The sequence below is a fragment of the Lithobates pipiens genome, unplaced genomic scaffold (genome assembly GCF_037356315.1).
Source record: "Lithobates pipiens isolate NorthernLeopardFrog02 unplaced genomic scaffold, aLitPip1_a1.2 Scaffold_22, whole genome shotgun sequence".
In the NCBI taxonomy this organism is placed as follows: domain Eukaryota; kingdom Metazoa; phylum Chordata; class Amphibia; order Anura; family Ranidae; genus Lithobates; species Lithobates pipiens.
In genome coordinates, this window is record NW_027507784.1 from 88,434,152 (window position 1) to 88,454,969 (window position 20,818).

Sequence of the window (20,818 nt, forward strand, 5' to 3'; positions counted from 1 at the left end):
AAAAAAAATTCCAACGTTTACAGAGCTCTATGCAGGGAAGACCAGCACCTATTTTTTTTACCAAAAATATACACATTGGCCTAAATTGGTGAAGAAATTAGATTTTTTACATATTTTTATTGGATATTTTTTATAGCAGAATGTAAAAAATATTGTTTTTTTTTTTCAAAATTGTTGCTCTTTTTTTGTTGATAGCGTAAAAAATAAAACCCGCAGAGGTGATCAAATACCACCAAAAGAAAGCTCTATTTGTGGGGGGAAAAAGAACATCGATTTTATTTGGATACATCGTCGCACAACCGCTCAATTGTCAGTTAAAGTGACATTTTTTTTTAAACAGTGTAAAAATAAAGGGTAAAATAAATAAGGAAAAAAACATTTTTTTAAACACGCCCCATCCCGCCGAGCTTGCGTGCAGAAGCGAAAGCATACGTGAGTAGCGCCCGCATATGAAAACAGTGTTCAAACCACACACGTGAGGTATCACTGTGATCGGTAGAGTGAGAGCAATAATTCTAGCTCTAGACCTCCTCTGTAACTCAAAACCTGTAGTCTATGGAGGTTTTGTGGAGGGTATGGAAGGTAAAAGTTTGTCTCCTTTCCACAAGCGGGCGTAATTTTAAAGCGTGACATGTTGGGTATCAATTTACTCAGCGTAACATTATCTTTCACAATATAAAAAAAAAATTTGGGCTAACTTTACTGTTGTCTTATTTTTTAATTTAAAAAAATATATTTTTTCCCAAAAAAGTGCGCTTGTAAGACCGCTGCGCAAATACGGTGTAAAAAGTATTGCAACGACCGCCATTTTATTCTCAAGGATTTTTAGTATGTTTGGGGGTTCTAAGTAATTTTCTAGCAAAAAAAAAAAAAAGATCTTTAATTTGTAAACAACACATCTAAAGAGGCCTGGTCCCTAAGCGGTTAAGCGCTGCCTATGGATATTTTTAAGCGTCAAAGTTTGTCGTAATCCCACGAGCGGGTGCAGTTTTAAAGCGTGACATGTTAGGTATCTATTTACTCGGCGTAACATCATCTTTTATATTTTGTAAAAAAAATTGATTGTGTACTGTGTTTTTTTTTTGCATTAAAATTTTGAAAAGTTTGTTTTTTCCAAATAAATTGCACTCGAAAAACCGCAACGCGAATACTGTGTGACACAAAAAATTGCAATGATTTCCATTTTATTCTTGAGGGTCTTTACTAAAATAAAATAAAAATATATCTATCTATATATATATATATATAGATATATATATATATATATCTATATATATATATATATATATATATATATATAATGTTTTGGGGTTCTATTTCATTTTCTAGCAAGAAAATACAGATTTGATGCCATAAAAGCCCAGGTCAGCAAATGGATATTGTAGATGTTATAGGAAGGTGGGAATATACGTTATGCAGCCATAGTGATACACTGAGATCTACTAAAAACGACATGTCATTGGGTGAGACCTTACATTACATCAGGGGTCTCCAAACTTTCTAAACAAAGGTCCAATTTACTGTCCTTCAGACTTTAGGGGGCTGGACTGTGGCCAGTGGAATTAGAAATTGTTCTGGCATCAGTGGAAGTTAACAGTACATCTTTGGCAATTAGGTGGAGAAATAGTGCCCCATCATTGGTGTCAGTAGTAGTAATAGTGCCCCATCATTGGTGTCAGTGGGAGGAATAGTGCCCCATCGTTGGTGTCAGTGGGAGGAATAGTGCCTCATCATTGGTTTCAGTAGTAGGAATAGTGCCCCATCATTGGTATCATTAGTTGGAATGGTGCCTCATCATTGGTGTCAGTAGTGTGAATAGTGCCCCATCATTGGTGTCAGTGGGAGGAATAGTGCCTCATCATTGGTGTCAGTAGTAGGAATAGTGCCCCATCATTGGTGTCAGTGGGAGGATTAGTGCCTCATCATTGGTGTCAGTAGTAGGAATAGTGCCCCATCATTGGTATCATTAGTGGGAATGGTGCCTCATCATTGGTGTCAGTAGTAGGAATAGTGCCCCTTCATTGGTGTCAGTGGGAGGAATAGTGCCCCATCATTGGTGTCAGTGGGAGGAATAGGGCCCCATCATTGGTGTCAGTGGGAGGAATAGTGCCTCATCATTGGTGTCAGTGGGAGGAATAGTGCCCCATCATTGGTGTCAGTGGGAGGAATAGTGCCCCATCATTGGTGTCAGTGGGAGGAATAGTGCCCCATCATTGGTGTCAGTGGGAGGAATAGTGCCCCATCATTGGTGTCAGTGGGAGGAATAGTGCCCCATCATTGGTGTCAGTGGGAGGAATGGTGCCCTATCATTGGTGTCAGTCGTAGAAATAGTGCCCCATCATTGGTGTCAGTGGGAGGAATAGTGCCCCATCATTGGTATCAGTGGGAGGAATAGTGCCCCATCATTGGTATCAGTGGGAGGAATAGTGCCCTATCATTGGTGTCAGTCGTAGAAATAGTGCCCCATCATTGGTGTCAGTGGGAGGAATAGTGCCCCATCATTGGTATCAGTGGGAGGAATAGTGCCCCATCATTGGTATCAGTGGGAGGAATAGTGCCCCATCATTGGTATCAGTGGGAGGAATAGTGCCCCATCATTGGTGTCAGTGGGAGGAATAGTGCCCCATCATTGGTATCAGTGGGAGGAATAGTGCCCCATCATTGGTATCAGTGGGAGGAATAGTGCCCCATCATTGGTGTCAGTGGGAGGAATAGTGCCCCATCGTTGGTGTCAGTGGGAGGAATAGTGCCTCATCATTGGTTTCAGTAGTAGGAATAGTGCCCCATCATTGGTATCATTAGTTGGAATGGTGCCTCATCATTGGTGTCAGTAGTGTGAATAGTGCCCCATCATTGGTGTCAGTGGGAGGAATAGTGCCTCATCATTGGTGTCAGTAGTAGGAATAGTGCCCCATCATTGGTGTCAGTGGGAGGATTAGTGCCTCATCATTGGTGTCAGTAGTAGGAATAGTGCCCCATCATTGGTATCATTAGTGGGAATGGTGCCTCATCATTGGTGTCAGTAGTAGGAATAGTGCCCCTTCATTGGTGTCAGTGGGAGGAATAGTGCCCCATCATTGGTGTCAGTGGGAGGAATAGGGCCCCATCATTGGTGTCAGTGGGAGGAATAGTGCCTCATCATTGGTGTCAGTGGGAGGAATAGTGCCCCATCATTGGTGTCAGTGGGAGGAATAGTGCCCCATCATTGGTGTCAGTGGGAGGAATAGTGCCCCATCATTGGTGTCAGTGGGAGGAATAGTGCCCCATCATTGGTGTCAGTGGGAGGAATAGTGCCCCATCATTGGTGTCAGTGGGAGGAATGGTGCCCTATCATTGGTGTCAGTCGTAGAAATAGTGCCCCATCATTGGTGTCAGTGGGAGGAATAGTGCCCCATCATTGGTATCAGTGGGAGGAATAGTGCCCCTTCATTGGTATCAGTGGGAGGAATAGTGCCCTATCATTGGTGTCAGTCGTAGAAATAGTGCCCCATCATTGGTGTCAGTGGGAGGAATAGTGCCCCATCATTGGTATCAGTGGGAGGAATAGTGCCCCATCATTGGTATCAGTGGGAGGAATAGTGCCCCATCATTGGTATCAGTGGGAGGAATAGTGCCCCATCATTGGTGTCAGTGGGAGGAATAGTGCCCCATCATTGGTATCAGTGGGAGGAATAGTGCCCCATCATTGGTATCAGTGGGAGGAATAGTGCCCCATCATTGGTGTCAGTGGGAGGAATAGTGCCCCATCGTTGGTGTCAGTGGGAGGAATAGTGCCTCATCATTGGTTTCAGTAGTAGGAATAGTGCCCCATCATTGGTATCATTAGTTGGAATGGTGCCTCATCATTGGTGTCAGTAGTGTGAATAGTGCCCCATCATTGGTGTCAGTGGGAGGAATAGTGCCTCATCATTGGTGTCAGTAGTAGGAATAGTGCCCCATCATTGGTGTCAGTGGGAGGATTAGTGCCTCATCATTGGTGTCAGTAGTAGGAATAGTGCCCCATCATTGGTATCATTAGTGGGAATGGTGCCTCATCATTGGTGTCAGTAGTAGGAATAGTGCCCCTTCATTGGTGTCAGTGGGAGGAATAGTGCCCCATCATTGGTGTCAGTGGGAGGAATAGGGCCCCATCATTGGTGTCAGTGGGAGGAATAGTGCCTCATCATTGGTGTCAGTGGGAGGAATAGTGCCCCATCATTGGTGTCAGTGGGAGGAATAGTGCCCCATCATTGGTGTCAGTGGGAGGAATAGTGCCCCATCATTGGTGTCAGTGGGAGGAATAGTGCCCCATCATTGGTGTCAGTGGGAGGAATAGTGCCCCATCATTGGTGTCAGTGGGAGGAATGGTGCCCTATCATTGGTGTCAGTCGTAGAAATAGTGCCCCATCATTGGTGTCAGTGGGAGGAATAGTGCCCCATCATTGGTATCAGTGGGAGGAATAGTGCCCCATCATTGGTATCAGTGGGAGGAATAGTGCCCTATCATTGGTGTCAGTCGTAGAAATAGTGCCCCATCATTGGTGTCAGTGGGAGGAATAGTGCCCCATCATTGGTATCAGTGGGAGGAATAGTGCCCCATCATTGGTATCAGTGGGAGGAATAGTGCCCCATCATTGGTATCAGTGGGAGGAATAGTGCCCCATCATTGGTGTCAGTGGGAGGAATAGTGCCCCATCATTGGTATCAGTGGGAGGAATAGTGCCCCATCATTGGTATCAGTGGGAGGAATAGTGCCCCATCATTGGTGTCAGTGGGAGGAATAGTGCCCCATCATTGGTGTCAGTGGGAGGAATAGTATCTCATCATTGGTGTCAGTAACAGGACTTATGCCCCATTGTTGGTATCAGTAGGAGGTATAGTGTCTTGCAGTGGAAGGAAAAGTGCTCCAAGGGCCAGATAAAGGCAAGTAAAGGGCCACATCTGGCCCCTGGGCCACAGTTTGTAGACCACTGCTTTACATTGTAGTAGGATGGAACTTATATTCCTGAACAGGGCTGACCTGGACGTCCCGCTGTAATTGTATGTTATGTCTGATAAGGTCTGACATGGCTGCCTCCTACATGAATAAATCACTGTTTTGCATTGCTTTTCTACATACACTGTGCCTTTTGTGTGCTTGTTTCTTCCTTTTTGTTTTTCCTAGCCAAGCTGGAGTAAGATTTGCTTAGGTGTTGCCCTATACACACTCTGGTTGTTGACTTCCAAACTCAATGTATGACCTCTACGTCCTCCTCCGTCCTCTCAGCCCGCGGCTGCCCCTGTCATTTTTGTGATTTGCAGCTTGTAATTTTGGTCTCAGTTGCATAGTCACAAAAGTGATCATGGGCAGGTGGGACACGCCTCCTTCTCCGGGAACCGCCATGCACTCCTGCACCTGCAGACAGGTGGCGCCATCAAGCCTGGGACAGTAACTCCATTCACACCTGTGCGACTTGTCCTGCGACTTTGGACATCAAAGTCGCATGACAAGTTGCACCCCATGTTTTGCAGTGAGCATCGTTCATATCTATGCGAATTAAAGTCACGGTGACTTCAAAGTAAAAAAAAGAAAAAGAAGAACCCGCTCCAGGTGTCTACTTCCTAATGATCTCTCCCCTCTCCAGGCGTCGTTGCGGCTCAATATGCAACCATATGTAAAAATGTAACAAAAAAGTCCAGATGGCCGCATGCCAATGAAAACGATTTCTCTATTGTTATTATAAATCCTTGCAGCAAGGATAAAACCGCTAATGCGTTTCACACCGTTATAGCAGGTGCTTATTCCTAGCTCAGTTTCATCGTGCGAAACGCGTTCGTGGTTTTATCCTTGCTACGTGGATTTATTATAACAATAAAGAAAACTTTTTCATTGGAGTGTGGCCATCCGGACCTTTTTGTTCGATTTTTGCATGTGACTTCAAAGTAGATCACGCAATACATTTGTCCGACTTTCGTGTAATTTGATAGCTATAGACTTCAATGTAACAAGGGTTGTAAACCCTCGTTTTGTTTTGTTTTGTTTTTTTAATTACAAAAATAAAAACATGCCTATACTTACCTGCTCTGTATAATCATTTTGCACAGAGCAGCCCCGATCCTTTTCTTCTTATGTGCCCCAACGGCATCCCAAGCCCCTTCTCTTCATCAGATGCCCCCACGGAAAGCCGCTTTCCCTGGGGGGAACCTGTGCGGGCATGCCACCAAGTCCCGCTGCTGCATCCATTGACACAGCCGGTGTTGTGCCATATAGTGTCCGGCCATCATATAGCGTCCGCCCCGTACTGCGCATGCGCAGTACGGAGCAGACGAAGCTTCGGAAAATCTCCGAAGCTGAACGCCGCCTGCGCCGTGAGTGGAGGTGGTAGCCCCACCATCCAAGCGGACATAGGGTTGTGAATATTAGAGGGCCCCTCGCGGACGAGCTTCGCTCGCCACGCTTCGGGCTCGGCCTCGCTGCGCTCGGCTCTTTTATATTCCTACTCTATGTCCACTTGGATGGTGGGGATAGAACCTGGACTCACGGCGCAGGCGCTGTTCATCCTCTGCAATTTTCGGAATCTGTGTTGCTGTGTACTGCGCATGCGCAGTACACAGCGGACACTATCGGATGGGGGACTTTATATGACAAGACACCGGCGGGACTTAGCCCCACCCACTGCCCCCGTATCACTGGACTTGATTGACAGCAGCAGGAGCATAAAGTTGAATAGTTATCGAATCGAATTTACATTTTCAAAGAGCCTAAATTAGAATAGAAAAGAATATAATAGTAAATAAAAGAATAGAATAGTTAATAATAGAGTAAAACCGAACAGAATACAATAATAATTTAAAAAAAAGACTAGAAAATAAAATAATAGAATTGAAAAGAATAGAGTAAAACAGCACAAAATAGGAACAGAATAGAAAATAAAAGGACAGAATTAAATAGAATAGGAAATAAAGAAATAGAATAGAAAAATAGAATAAAATAAAAAGACCATAACCATCTTCTGAAATTCGAATTTCAAATAAAATTTATTTGAATTTGAACACAATAGACAAGAATAGAATAGAAATAATAGAATAAAAAAAAAAAGAATAGAAAAAAATAGAATATAACCTCTGAATTTCGGATTTCAAATAGAATAAATTCAAATTCAAATAAATACAAATCCTGGCCGGGATGCCAGCTGCATGGAGTTTGCATGTACTCCCTGTGCGTGTTCGGGTGGAAGGCTGATTGGCCCTAGTGTATATGCATGTGAGATACGGACCCCAAGCTGGCCACATACTCTAGTAGGTTAGTTGTGTGTAAATTCTCACTACATTCGATGCCTTGACGAATGTCATTGGAAAACCAGCTTTAGATTGTAAGCTTCTTGAGGGCAGTGAATGGTTGTGATTGTATTGTAAGGGAATTGAGGTATAAATTGATGACGTTATATGAAGTGATAATAAATATTGCTCTCTTTGATGCACTAGGTTTCCAGGCTGTTCATGTACACAGATATCAAGGTGTGACAGGTCCACATTAGAACAAATTAGAGATCTATGTAGCAAATTGGAGGAAACGATTTCTTTGGAGGAAACAATGTCACGTGTTTTCTTGTTTTACAGGAAGGTGAACAAGTCTTTCCGCGGACGCTCCTGCCCAATCATCGTGCACTGCAGGTATTGTCACCTATTGAGGCCATTGATAATAAAAGCCCCTATCAGCCAATCAGGTTTTTCCAGTTGTCTGCTTTTTTTTTATTTATTTTTTTTAACGCAGATTAGACAAATCTGAAATCTCATTGGTTTGCTATTTTGAATGCAGACACATTCCTTTCCTGTTGTCCTGTCTCAGTAGTTGCAGCCAGCCAGCCAAAGAACCATGTGTAGTACCGCTTATAGCCACTGGGTGGTGGCACAGACATCCCAAATTGAACTCTTGAGTCTGTAATGGGAATCAATGGGGAGGATTTACTAAAACTGGAGCGTGAAAAAATCTGGTGCAGCTCTGCATAGAAACCGCTTCCAGTTTTTATTGTCAAAGGTTAATTGAACAAAATGGAAAAGGTTTCCCTATGGGGTTTTGTATTGCAGCAAAAAATTCTAAGTAAATTGTAAAAATATATTTATTACAAAAATTGAAGATACAGAGGCATAAATATCCATTAAAACATAAGCACAGGTTTATTGAGCAAGCTGATTGGCTACCATGCTCAGCTGCACCAGATTCCGAGTGATCTGGTTTTAGTAAATCAACCCCAAACTGTATATCACCTGTAGGCCGAACATGTATAAAATGCAACAAAAAAGTTTGTACTTTTCCATTGCTGACCCCCCCCCCCCCCTTTTCAAAAATGTCAGATGCCTGGCTATTTCTGGCCCCAGTGCATTTTATATAGAACAATCACGCAACATTTGCTGCCCTGCAAAGGCGTAACTAGAACCTTCAGGGCCCCCCTGAACTCTTGTCCCGGAGCCCTTTCCAATGATCCCGGGTCCTTTCCTCCCATTGTGGGGCCCCTTGATTATGGTCCTGCAGCAGGACCCCTTCCTGACATCTTGGGTAGGGTTGCCACCTTTTCTTTGAGCCAAACCCAAGACTTTAGCAGCGAGCAGAAAATTATTTTTTGTAGTATACACTATACATATATTTTGTGATTAAAGAGCAATTCTAATTGTATATATTTAATCACAGGAGTCCGCCCTCACATCAGAGTCCACAGAGTTCTGCTTTACATCTGAATATGCAGAGTTTTCCTTTTACATCTAAGCTTACATTGTAAGAGGGGACTGTGCAGACACTGATATAAGGGAGAACTCTGGGGACTTAAGGAAGAACAGTGATGTAAGGAGGAGCACTGCAGACTCTGATATAAGGGGTTCCCTGATAACTGGAGCCCCCACTTACATCATCGTTCCCAGCATTCCTCTTTAAGCAGGGTTCCCAGAGCACCTGTTAATTCAGAGTCTGCAGAATTTCCACTTGCACTGTAAGGGCCCTTTTACACATGGGAATCAATTGGACCACCCATTGTTCTGTATGGGGAGGCTGATGTAACAGACATGTGTCCATTTACACCTGCCTGCATTTGATCCAGTGAAAACAGACGGATGGGGATCCATTCCTCATCCATCTAGCAAATCGGATAGCAGCCAGACGAGCCCATAGAGAAGAGTGGGCTGTGTCCATGTCCGCTCTGCACAAGTGGAGTGGACACGGACCTGTCATCCGCCTGCTCAGTGGGGATCAGCGCAGAGAGATTCCCTACTAAACAAGCGAATCTGCTTGGAAGAGTCCACTCATGTGGAAGGGCCCTAAGAGGGAGCTCTGTGGATTGTAATGTAAAGGGGAACTCTGGTGTAAGGGGTGCTCTGGAAATCCTGATGTAAGGGAGTCTCTGCTCGCCAAAGCCCCCGCTTACATGCTCAGAGGCTGATGAGATAAGAGAGGAAGGGAGGGAAGCTTCACTCACTATAGATGGAGGCTTGGGCCCTGGAGTTCCGCTAGTGTGGTCAGCAAACCCCAGCATGTGCTTTAAATACACATAGGCTGGCAGAGCATGCTGGGTCTTGTAGTGCACCACACCAGGGACACCCTAGTGGGCTGCTGTGTTGGTCGAGGGACTCTGGAGGTGACAACACACTTTCGCTTCAGTCCCCTCAATGATTGACCCACCTGTGTGCTGCTTTGTTTTCTGAGTGAAGGAAGGCTGTCCTGGAGAGCTGTGGATCCCCTGTGGAGGGTTGCAGCATCCATGGTACAAGCTTGCCTTTTCTCCACTATCTACCTAGTTGTTGGACTTTGCAAGGCATGGAGCTTCCGGGGATTGGAATGTGGGTGGGGACACACAGAAAGAGGGGGGTGGGAGAAGGAGGAGAAGATGCTACTAACACTATCACTTTCCTCTCCTGTCTGTGCGAGGAGGTGGGGGAACAGGCTGTCAGTGCGAGGTCTGGGCAATGTGACAGAGTAATAGAAACTCTCTGCTCATATGCTGAAGCCATCATCCCTGGAGCCACATCCTGGGCTTTTGGGACCCGCCACAGTGGTGGAACTCCAGGGCCCAGTCACAAGTGCGACTGCTGCGACCCTGGTAGTTCCGCCCCTGCTGCCCTGTTTACATACTGAAATCACTGGATCAGCATGGCAGCCAGATGGCTAGCACTTTTGCCAAAGGCAAGCCTTAAATTTAACTGCATGGGTTTCCCTTAAATATATTTTTAAACCCCTGCAAGTGGGTGCTTGTAATCCAGTCACATTCTATTGTATTGTGCAATGCTGCCTAACATGTTTCAGTCATTAGAGGCTAAAGAGGAAAGTGTACAGAAAATGGTTGGAGATAGCATGGGACTGACTCAATCGGTTGTAGGTCAATGGGTAGATGATGGTGAGGTGGAAGAGTTCTCTTCTGATGATTTCTGCCCAATTTAATAGGAAGGTGGCCGTGAGCCCTTGTTTGCTACCTCTGGGTATGGCCTGGGTATGGCCTCAAGGTCGTTTCTTCTTGTATTAGTAAAGTTAAGTAAATAGGAGCTCCCACTATCCAATGAAATGCAAGTTGAAAGGTGAATTTGTAGTTGTTTATTGAAAGTAGCAACAAGTTATCAAGCCAACGTGTTTCGGGGGAACAGACTGCAAACACAGCAGACACATACCGGTATCTTTCCGATCTGGGTGTTATAGACACACCCATTTGGGATTCTTCCCCATTCACCATCAGCATAAAGCAGCAGGCCTGAGGAAGGGGGAGTCTTTGTTCCCCCAAAACACGTTGGCTTGTTCTGCACGTTCTACTTTCAACGACTACAAATTCACCTTCCAACTTTAATTGGATATCATGCCCTCCTTTCTACCTACACTTATAGGTACAGAAAATGGGGACACAAAGAGAGCACCTGCTTGTGTGATGGTGCTGATTTATTGTCTAGCAAGCAGGCACAGAAAAGCTGTAAAGCCGGAATGGGAAATAGAGTTGTCACCTTTTTGGCCACCTGCTCCAAATCATTTGGTGGAGAGGGGATTATGGTGTGCGGTTGTTTTTCAGGGGTTGGGCTTGGTCCCTTAGTTCTAATGAAGGGAACTCTTAAGGCATCAGCATACCAAGACATTTTGGACAATTTTATGCTCCCAACTTTGTGGGAACAGTTTGGGGATGGCCCCTTCCTGTTCCAACATGACTACGCACCAGTGCACAAAGCAAGGTCCATAAAGACATGGATGAGCGAGTTTGGGGTGGAAGAACTTGACTGGCCTGTGCAGAGTCCTGACCTCAACCCAATAGAACTCCTTTGGGATGAATTAGAGCGGAGACAGGCATTCTCATCCACATTAGTGCCTGACCTCACAAATGCGCTTCTGGAAGAATGGTCAAAAATTCCAATAGACACACTCCTAAACCTTGTGGGCAATCTTCTCAGAAGTGTTTGAAGCTGTTATAGCTGCAAAGGGTGGACCAACTCAATATTGAACCCAACGGACTAAGACTGGGGTGTCATTAACGTTCATGCATGTGTAAAGGCCCAATACTTTTGACAGTATTATATATATATATATATATATATATATATATATATATATATATATATACTGGAGTCTACTATAAAGTCTTGTGTCCTTTTATCTTCATAATGTATAGATAATGTAATATATCCTTGTTTTTGAATATTTTTTCCAGTGATGGAGCTGGAAGAACGGGAACCTACATCCTCATAGACATGGTCCTCAATCGCATGGCTAAAGGTGAGAAAGAATTCATATGACAATACAAGAACATGAAAGACATATTAAAGAGGTTATAGAGGGAAAATGTTATTACTGGTTATGAATCAACATGTAAGCAATTATTTATCAGAACTGAAAACATTTTGTGTGTATTATGCCATAATCTCATAGGTTTCTGCAGGTGGCCCTTGCAGGCCTCTCTTGGTCAAAAAATTGACTTTCTTAACCCTCCAACCCCAAAAGTAACCCTTGAAATCATTTTCATGGTCTCAGAGAATCCCTGCTAATCGGATCTCATTATAAGTTAATGGGAAAAATGTCACTTACAGTAGACTGGTTGTCAGTGAGAATGCCCACCCCCTCTTACAGTAGTGGGCAGAATGCCACCCTAATAGACAGCTACAAAGATCAATGGTGTCATGCAGCTGGTTCTGTCAAGTGGTTTTGGCCCCTAAACAATGCAGGCACCGACAGATAGGAGTCAAATCAGTCACGAGAAACACCTAGCAACCTCTGGAAGAACCCTTGGCTTCTATGGAACCCTAGTTGGGAATAGCTGACATAATGTATGGGCCAAAAGTATGTGGACACTCTTCCGAGTGGTGGTGTTTTTAGTGAAGGGTAATAACATTTCGGACAATTGTGAGCTTCCAATCTTATAGTAACGGTTTGGTGAAGACCCTTTTCTGTTTCAGCATGACTGTGCCCATATAGAAAGCCAGCTCCATGAAGGCATGGTGTGATGAGTTTGCTGTGGAGGAACTTGAGTGTCCTACACAGAGCCCTGACCTTAACCCTACTCAACACCTTTAGGATTAATTGGAATGCCAATGGTAAGCCAGGTCTTCTCATCCAACATCTGTACCTGACCTCACAAATGGGGACAAATTCCCACAGACACGCCCCCAAAGATTTGTGGAAAGCCATCATAGAAGAGTGGAGGCTGTTATAGCCACAAAGGCAGGCCACTCCATATTTTGGTTATGGTTATGGAATGGGATGTCCAGTAAGCTCATATAGGTGTGACGGTCAGATGTCCATAAATATCCGGCCATATAGTGTATACGCAGAAGGGAAGAGGGCATTAAAGAGAACCTGTTGCTTTCCTTGGACAAAGAGCAGGTTATCTTTAAATGTGTGTGCAGTTATTGCTTGTCACATGTCCTCTGACACCTACCGCCATCTGATCCGATCCTGTCCGCCATCAGATCGGATGGAAACGGACAGGCACTCCGTTTCCATCCAGTTGCCCTATAGAGGAGAGTGAGACTGGGTCTCTGTCTGCTCTGCACAAATATCTGATTATCAATTTGTGTTGCCAAGCAATCGTACAGGTGTGCCTAATAAAGTGGAAAGAAGAAAGAAATGGCTGCACATCCAGAACTTCCGATTGCCTTTCATTTTGTTTCGCAAAGATAACACCAAAGACACCAAACTGTGGTCACGTAGACGCGTTTCACACATACATCTTGTGCTTAATCATGATTAAGCACAAAATGTATGTGTGAAACGCATCTACGTGACCACAGTTTGGTGTCTCTGGAGTTATCTTTGTGAAACAAAATGAAAGGCAGTCGGAAGTTCTGGATGTGCAGCCATTTCTTTCTTCTTTCCAAATTTCCCGCGGAGGTGGGCCGGGGCTAGCACCCTGGAAGATATTTCAATCAGCCTTATCTCTAAACACCCGGAGCAGCGTTTTTGTTTTTTCTTGCCTAATAAAGTGGCCGGTGAGTGTATATAACGTTCTTTCTGATCCTGTGTGCAGGTGTGAAGGAGATCGATATTGCGGCCTCACTGGAGCATGTCCGGGACCAGCGACCTGGGATGGTGCGGACAAAGGTACAAAGCCTTCCTACTCACTTCATATCCATAGTCTGTCTAATTATGTTGTATTCTCCCACAATCAAGAAGCTGCTGCTGATAGTTTTATGTTACACGGTGTCTTCAACTGTTAGTTCTTCCTATATCAACCAATCAGATTGTCCCTTTCATTCCTCCAAAATGTAGTGGGTAAGTCAAAGGAAGAACTGTGGTTATAGTGAGCAGACAGGGCTACTTTTAAGCAAACCTATGACATTTTTAGTTTATAAAACTGGTCCTTTTATGGGTAGTGGGCCAGCTTTCATGTCTCTCTTGCATGCGTACTCCTATCCTATGATCCCTTTTATTGGCCACCAAAATTGATAGCCAGCTTCAATGGCCAACATAGACAGGAGGCAGTGGTGCCATTGGGTAGAATTCCAAACCTGGCTAGGATTTCCTTAAAGGAGAAGTACAGCCAAAGCTCGTTTGGCTGTACTTCTCCTGTGGATCACAAGAGTGCAGTTCGTTCTGCACTCTCGAGACCCGTTTTCAGCAGACAGCGGGCTGAAGCTTGCTATCGGCTGACGTCACAGAGCCGGTCCAGGCTGGGGCAAGATTGCGACAATCAAGGCGGGATTTGCCCACGACCCTGGACTGGCACCCGGCTCAGACTCTTAGCGAGCCTCTAAGAGCCTGAGCCAGCAGCTCCCGCCCCCTCCACAGTCCAGCTCAACAGTGACCTAGGAGGGGGCTACTCATGGAGCGCTGAGAACCGAGCGATCAGCGGTCTTTGATCGCTCAGTTCTGAGTCTTAGAGGGGGGGACAGATGCAGCATCGGAACCAAGGCTGCATCCACCTAGGTAAGTATGAAAAAAAAAACTTCTCTTTTAATACAATACATTTGCAATGTCTGGGGTTCCCACTAAAGAGCTGCATGTTATTCAACCTCAATTCCAAAAAAGATGGGACTGTGTGAAATCTACATAAAAACAGAATTCAATGATTTGCAAATCTCATAAAACCCATATTTTATTCACAATAGAAAATAGAAAACGTATCAAATGTTTAAACTGCAAAAATTTACCTTTTTTTTCCAGAAACAAATAAGGGTATTTTGAACTTGATTGCAGCAAGACGTCTCAAAAAAGTTGGGTCAGGGCAGTTGACGGCTGGTGCTAAAAGATTTTGGGGGAGGGGGGGCGCAAACAAAGTAAAAAAAAATTGGAAAAAAAAACATCAAACACAGCCACTGTGCCATCAATTGCAGCCACTGTGCCATCAAACCCTGTCACTGTGCCATCAAATGCTGCCAGCGAGCCCATAAAAATGCTGCCAGTGTGCCAAATGCTGCCAGTGTGCCGAATTCTGCCACTGTGACAATGGGCCCAATGCTGCCAGTGTGCCCATGGGCCCAATGCTGCCAGTGTGCCCGATGCTGTCAGTGTGCCAAATTTTGCCAGTGTGCCCAATGCTGCCAGTGTGACAGTGTGCCCAATGCTGCCACTGTGCCAAATGCTGCCAGCGTGCCCATAAAATGCTGCCAGTGTGCCAAATGCTGCCAGTGTGCCAAATTCTGCCAGTCTCACAGTGTGCCCAATGCTGCCTGTGTACCCAATGCTGCCAGTGTGCCCAATGCTGCCAGTGTGCACAATGCTGCCAGTGTGCCAAATGCTGCCAGTGTGCCGAATTCTGCCACTGTGACAGTGTACCCAATGCTGCCAGTGTGCCGAATTTTGCCAGTTTGACAGTGTGCCCAATGCTGCCAGTGTGCCCAATGCTGCCAGTGTGACAGTGTGCCCCCTGCTCGCCTTCTGCCTGCCACTTACCCTGTCTTGTGGGGCAACGGGTGATGGCGACGACCGGGTCCTTTAATGCGTCTCCTGCACTTCTTCTCCTCCGTCCTCTCCTCCCGTCAGGTGTTCAATAGTCCTGTTGTTTCAGGTGACAGTTAACCAGACCTGAGCAACCTGATTGGCTGAGAGGCAGGGTCAGTGTTAGGGAAGCGATGTATTTGGTTCCCTAACACACCAATCAGTAATCAGCTAAGGAACAGCAGTGCGCCCGCTGTTTACCCTTTTGGAAGCCTATTAGAGCCCATGGCTCTAATAAGGAAGCCTATTAGGGCCTATGGCTCTAATCAGGCGCTTGGAAAGAAACACCGCCACTGTAATTCATATGCCTGGCGCCGGACAAGGGGCCAGGCACATGAATAGGGGGGCGACAGCAGCGACCAATCGATAGATTCATGCGCCCTTTATGGACGTACCACCACTGGGTCAGTGCCATATTTAGGGGTGAATATATATTTTTTTTTATTGTAAAAAAAAGAACATAGAACATTTATGATGAAAACTCACATAGCCATAAGTAGTTGGAGCCTCATAGTGTCCTTAACCTCTTTCCGCCAGCCACCTCCCGACGCTTTAAGCCCTTGTACACACGGTCGGAGATTCCGACGGAATGTGTCCTATCGGACCATTTTGTCGGATATTCCGACTGTGTGTGGTCTCCATCGGACTGTTTCCATCAGAGTATCCGACGGACCAAGTTTTCCAACTTGTCCGTAAAATTTTCCGACAAAAATTCTGCGATCGGACATACTCAGATCATGTGTAGCCTACTCCGACAGACAAAGTGCCACGCATGCTCAGATAAAATTCCTAGACCAAAGCTATTGGCTACTAGCCTGAACGTAGTCCCATCATAACGAAATAACGTCATCACGTTATATACAATCGGATTTTTCAACAACTTTGTCCGACCGTGTGTATGCAAAAGTTTCGGACAAAATCCGTCGAACAAAATCCAATGGATTTGGTTGTCAGAATGTCCGACCGTGTGTACAAGGGCTTAGAGTTCTTTGGGAGGCAGAGGCGGGCATTTGGATTGTGTGGCCACTGTGATTGGCTGTCACAGGGGTTACATGATCGGAAAGCTCCCAATCGCAAGTATGCATCAGGAGCTTACTGATCCCCGCCAGCTACCGCACTGGGACTGCGTCTTCAACACAGGGCCACTGGGTGTCTAGGCCCACCCATCAAGAGGCCGCGTATACGCCCATGGCTGCCAAAAAGAATGTCAAATTTTGATTTGTCTGACCACAAAACAGTTTCCCACTTTGCAAAGGACCATTTTAAATCCGCTTTGGCCCAGAGAAGACGGTGGCGTCTCCAGATTATGTTCAGATATGGCTTCTTCTTTGCATGATAGAGCTTTACCTTGCAATTTGGGATGGCACAGCAAACTGTGTTTACAGGCAGTGATTTTCGGAAGTATTCCTGATCCCATGCAGTGATGTTCATCACAGAACCATGTCTGTTTAATGCAGTGCCGTCTAAGGGGAAGACGATCCAATATTTGTGTTTCTCCACAGATTTGAGATTTCTCCAGATTTTTAGAGTATTTTGATAATATTATGTACTGTAGATGATGATATATTTAAAGTCTTTGCAGTTTATGTTCAGGAACATTACTCTGAAATTGTATGACAATTTTTAGATGCAGATTTTGACAGATTGGTGAACCTCTGGCCATCTTTACTTCTGAGACACTTTTTATACCCAATCATATTACTGACCTGTTGCCAATTGATCTAATTAGTTATAAATGTTCTTCCAGTTCTTCCTTGTTAGTACCACTTACTTTGACAGATTTTTGTTGCCTTGTCCCAATTTTTTGAGACCTGTTGCTGCCATCAATTTCAAAATGACCTTATTGTTTTCTTAAAATGGTACATGTTCTCAATTTAACCATTTTATATGTTTTCTATTGTGAATACATTATGGTTTTCTGAGATCGTTGCTTTCTGGTTTTATGTATATTTTACACAGCGTCCCAATTTTTTTTGGAGTAGTAGTACAGTCTGAGGGCTTTAAAACATCACAGACATGGAATAAATGAATGTATAAGGCAGACACTGAGCCCATTGTAGAACTTGTGAGAGGCACATAAACCTATTTTGCTTAATTTACCATTTTAATGGGACAGTCTACCCAAAGCTGATAATTTGGTTATGGATAGATGTTGATGTGTTCATAAAATAACTGGCTTCTTATATCTCTTAAAGTGGTTGTAAACCCTCCCCCACAACTTTGTCCCATGTAAATCAGCATAAAAAACCCAATGATCACTGCTTGTAGATATCTCCTTACGTTCTTAGTATTGTTGTAATCCTTTTTGTTCTGTAGAATGAAGTCACTGAGCATGCCCAGATCTCCCCTGATTTACGGCACACTCTCTATGTGCTTATCTATCTGTTATCAGGACTTCCTACGGCACAACACTGAACTCCCAGGAGGCTGCTAATCACTTAGAGCTTCCTCCTACACCCCATGTGACCTCACATACAGTCTAAACTTGGCCATTACTGCAGTCTTATCAGCTGAAGCTGATAAGTCTGACAAAGGCACATCGGCACAAGTAAATACTATGAAATAAATACGTCAGCTATGAGCAGGGAATCAGGGTTGCCATAGAAACGTTGGATTGAGAAGGAGGCTTGGTTAACAGTACAGGAAGTGTTCAATGTAAGGGCGGAAATGCACTCCACTGTGGACTCAATACTTAAGATGGCGCTGCCTAACCCCTGGAAACAAGTTTTTTAAAGTTTCTTTAAACAGTAAGTAATATGTGATTTGGGCTGGATTACAGTGGCTATAGTCTGATAATTACTTATAATGGACTAAATGAAAAGAAGCATCAAAATTGGGAGAGTTTACTTCTCCAGAGGTGAGATTTTTTTGTTTATATGGTTAGAATCTGACCAGAAAATCACCAGACAATCTGGAATCATCATTCTAGACATTGTTATTGGCAGGTAGGTAGACCCGGTTTTCAAACTGGAGATCCTGAGATATACTGTAAGCCATTGGAAGATGGTGGTCAAATAAATGATCACAATCTGTCCATAAAATGTTTTTTAAGGTTCGTTTCTTGATCATACAAGAGAAGAGAGCAGGCAGACATTCTCATGCCAAACATGTCAACTGTATATCCTCCCAAAGCAGTTGGCCAGTTTCTTCTGCTAACTGTAGACCCTACTCATAAACTGGCCAGATCCAATTGCAATCGTCTTACATGTCCTGCCATTCAGCCCAGCCTCATCCGCATTGCTGAGATTTTTGGGTAGACTGAACATTTAAAATGAACTCCCAGATGATGAACAATTTTGCTGGTACTGTATTTCTATGGTGACACATTTGTTTCTTTTCCATTTTTGCAGGATCAGTTTGAGTTTGCCCTCACGGCAGTGGCGGAGGAAGTAAATGCAATCTTGAAGGCTCTGCCACAGTGAGATTGACCCAGCTGCCCCACTCGGTGTTGTGACATTGCGCCTGCCTTACAAAGATGGCAGCTCCACCTCAACTGTCCATTTATGTGCTCTCTACTCTTCATGCCAGAGATTTATGGCTGCCCTTCTACATCCCTAATGCCTATTTGCCTTTCCAAGCATCTACCCTTCTACTGCCTGACTTTTCTTACCCCAAAATTTGCTACCTCGTCCCCCATGCTTCACCCCTAAGCTGCTAGTACCTCATTGTCATCCAATCATATCTATTCATCGTTCTCCAATAGCAGAGAGGCTCCGAGTCTCCCAAGATCCCCAGGGTGAAATCCCAGAATAACAATTTCAGCAAACCACCTGGAACTACATCAAACACATTATATGGCACAACAAACTATATTTTTTATAAATGTAATATTTATTGCCTCAAGCACTTAAGGTAAATGAAGCTACTCCTAAAGTAACAATGGTACCAAGATATAGGCATCTTTAAGATGTCTGCATTTACCCATGTAAGTGTCCAGATCAATCTGTGTCCTTGTGGTGGCCTAGACTGCACACTCTTGCCCAAGTTGAGAATAAACCCTACTTCCTTCAGGCATTGAGTCCCTTTCCTGTCATTCAACTGTCAAATGCCTCTACTTCTTACTGAAGTTCTGGCACTTGACAGTTGAAAGGTGGGGACTTGGGCTTAGCACTGGAAAGAGGAGGGGCTTAATCTTGACCTGGACAAAAGTCAATGCCTGATGTACAGCTGGGGCCTAGGATCCAAGGGGGCTTCTCAGGGATCGACAGGAAGACCAATACAGATGTTTGCAGGTACCACTAAGAGTCTGCAAATCATCTCTATGTTAGGTCAGGTTTACTTAAATAGTAAATGTATATTTAAGAAAATTACAAAATTCAGTGGGCCTTTGAGTCTGTGACATGTATGCAGTGGACACTGTAAGAGCTGAAGAAAATGGCTGCAATGACGTCTTCCACTGGACTGTATGGTGGATAAAGAAGTCCCCCTAACTGCACTTTGGATGAGGCCACTTAGTATAATCCCATGTAACAAAGCTGAACTCCTTTCAAAAGCGTAAAAAAAAAAAAAACTGTACAACAATCAAAGAGCTTTATTGTTGCTTCGGGCCCCAGGTATTAGAATCAAAAACTTGCAAATATCCTTCAAAACTGCTGACCCTTTGATTAGTTATGTTGTTGACCCTCTGGCTTACAAATATTCAAATCGTTTCAGATATGCCCACCATAGATTTAGCTGTGTCCTCTCTACCACCGTGTTCTGATTTAGGCAGAAGAGAATGGTCAGTCTTTTCATTTGCCTTTGAAAACAAAAATGAGGAATTCAAGGGACTGAGACTAGCTATCGGGGTCTGCTTGCTTCATAATGCGGTTATAATGGTGGCGACAGAGAGGACAGCACAGGACCTAAAGACTTCAAACCTTGCTGAAGTCTACAAGACATCTGTACTAATGAATCTTTAAACATTGAAGCAAATCTATGAAAATATCAGGTCTTTAGGTCGGCATATTCACTACACAGAATCCCCTCTGACGTGCAGACCGGTCGTAGGACATCTCAGAGTTCCCAAGCCAAGGGTTGACATAGCAGAACTACCTTGCTTAGCTAGTTCAAAACCTCAGAAGGCATGCCATGTAGAAGGGCATACCATGTAGAGTTAAGGTAATTCCAGAGCCTTTTGTAAGACAAGGAAACTGAGCTGTTATTGGATGAGGGCACTTGGCACGCACTGACGATGCCCAGCGCCCAACCTCACCGTACTCTAAGTCATTCTGTCCTGTCATATCTTCTCCGTTTCTAAATATGCTGCATTTTCTGCTGGGGACAGATATGGGGGAAGGCATATCTGAGACGAGGTAGCCCATCCACTCCCCAGTCTTATACCTCTTTTCCTTTTCATACCGCATTGTATAGACATTCGCCACCACCAACAAGAAAATGAAAATCATTTCTAGAGAAATATAATAGACTTTAATTTTGTATCTTGATGTGAATAAAGTATTCGTGTTGGATTTGTGCAACTGCAAACAA

General features: G+C 44.3%; 1 protein-coding gene across 2 annotated transcripts in view; it reads left to right on the top strand.

Moving 5' to 3' along the window:
* PTPRN (protein tyrosine phosphatase receptor type N) overlaps window positions 1-20,818 on the top strand; it is a 169,968-nt gene extending 149,150 nt beyond the window's left edge. For both annotated transcript variants that reach the window (XM_077447849.1, XM_077447850.1), the window contains 4 exons: window positions 7,579-7,632; window positions 11,628-11,692; window positions 13,440-13,513; window positions 18,700-20,818. In XM_077447849.1, coding sequence (XP_077303975.1) covers window positions 7,579-7,632; window positions 11,628-11,692; window positions 13,440-13,513; window positions 18,700-18,771 — 265 coding nt within the window. In that variant the 3' untranslated portion in view covers window positions 18,772-20,818. The remainder of the gene's footprint in view (window positions 1-7,578; window positions 7,633-11,627; window positions 11,693-13,439; window positions 13,514-18,699) is intronic.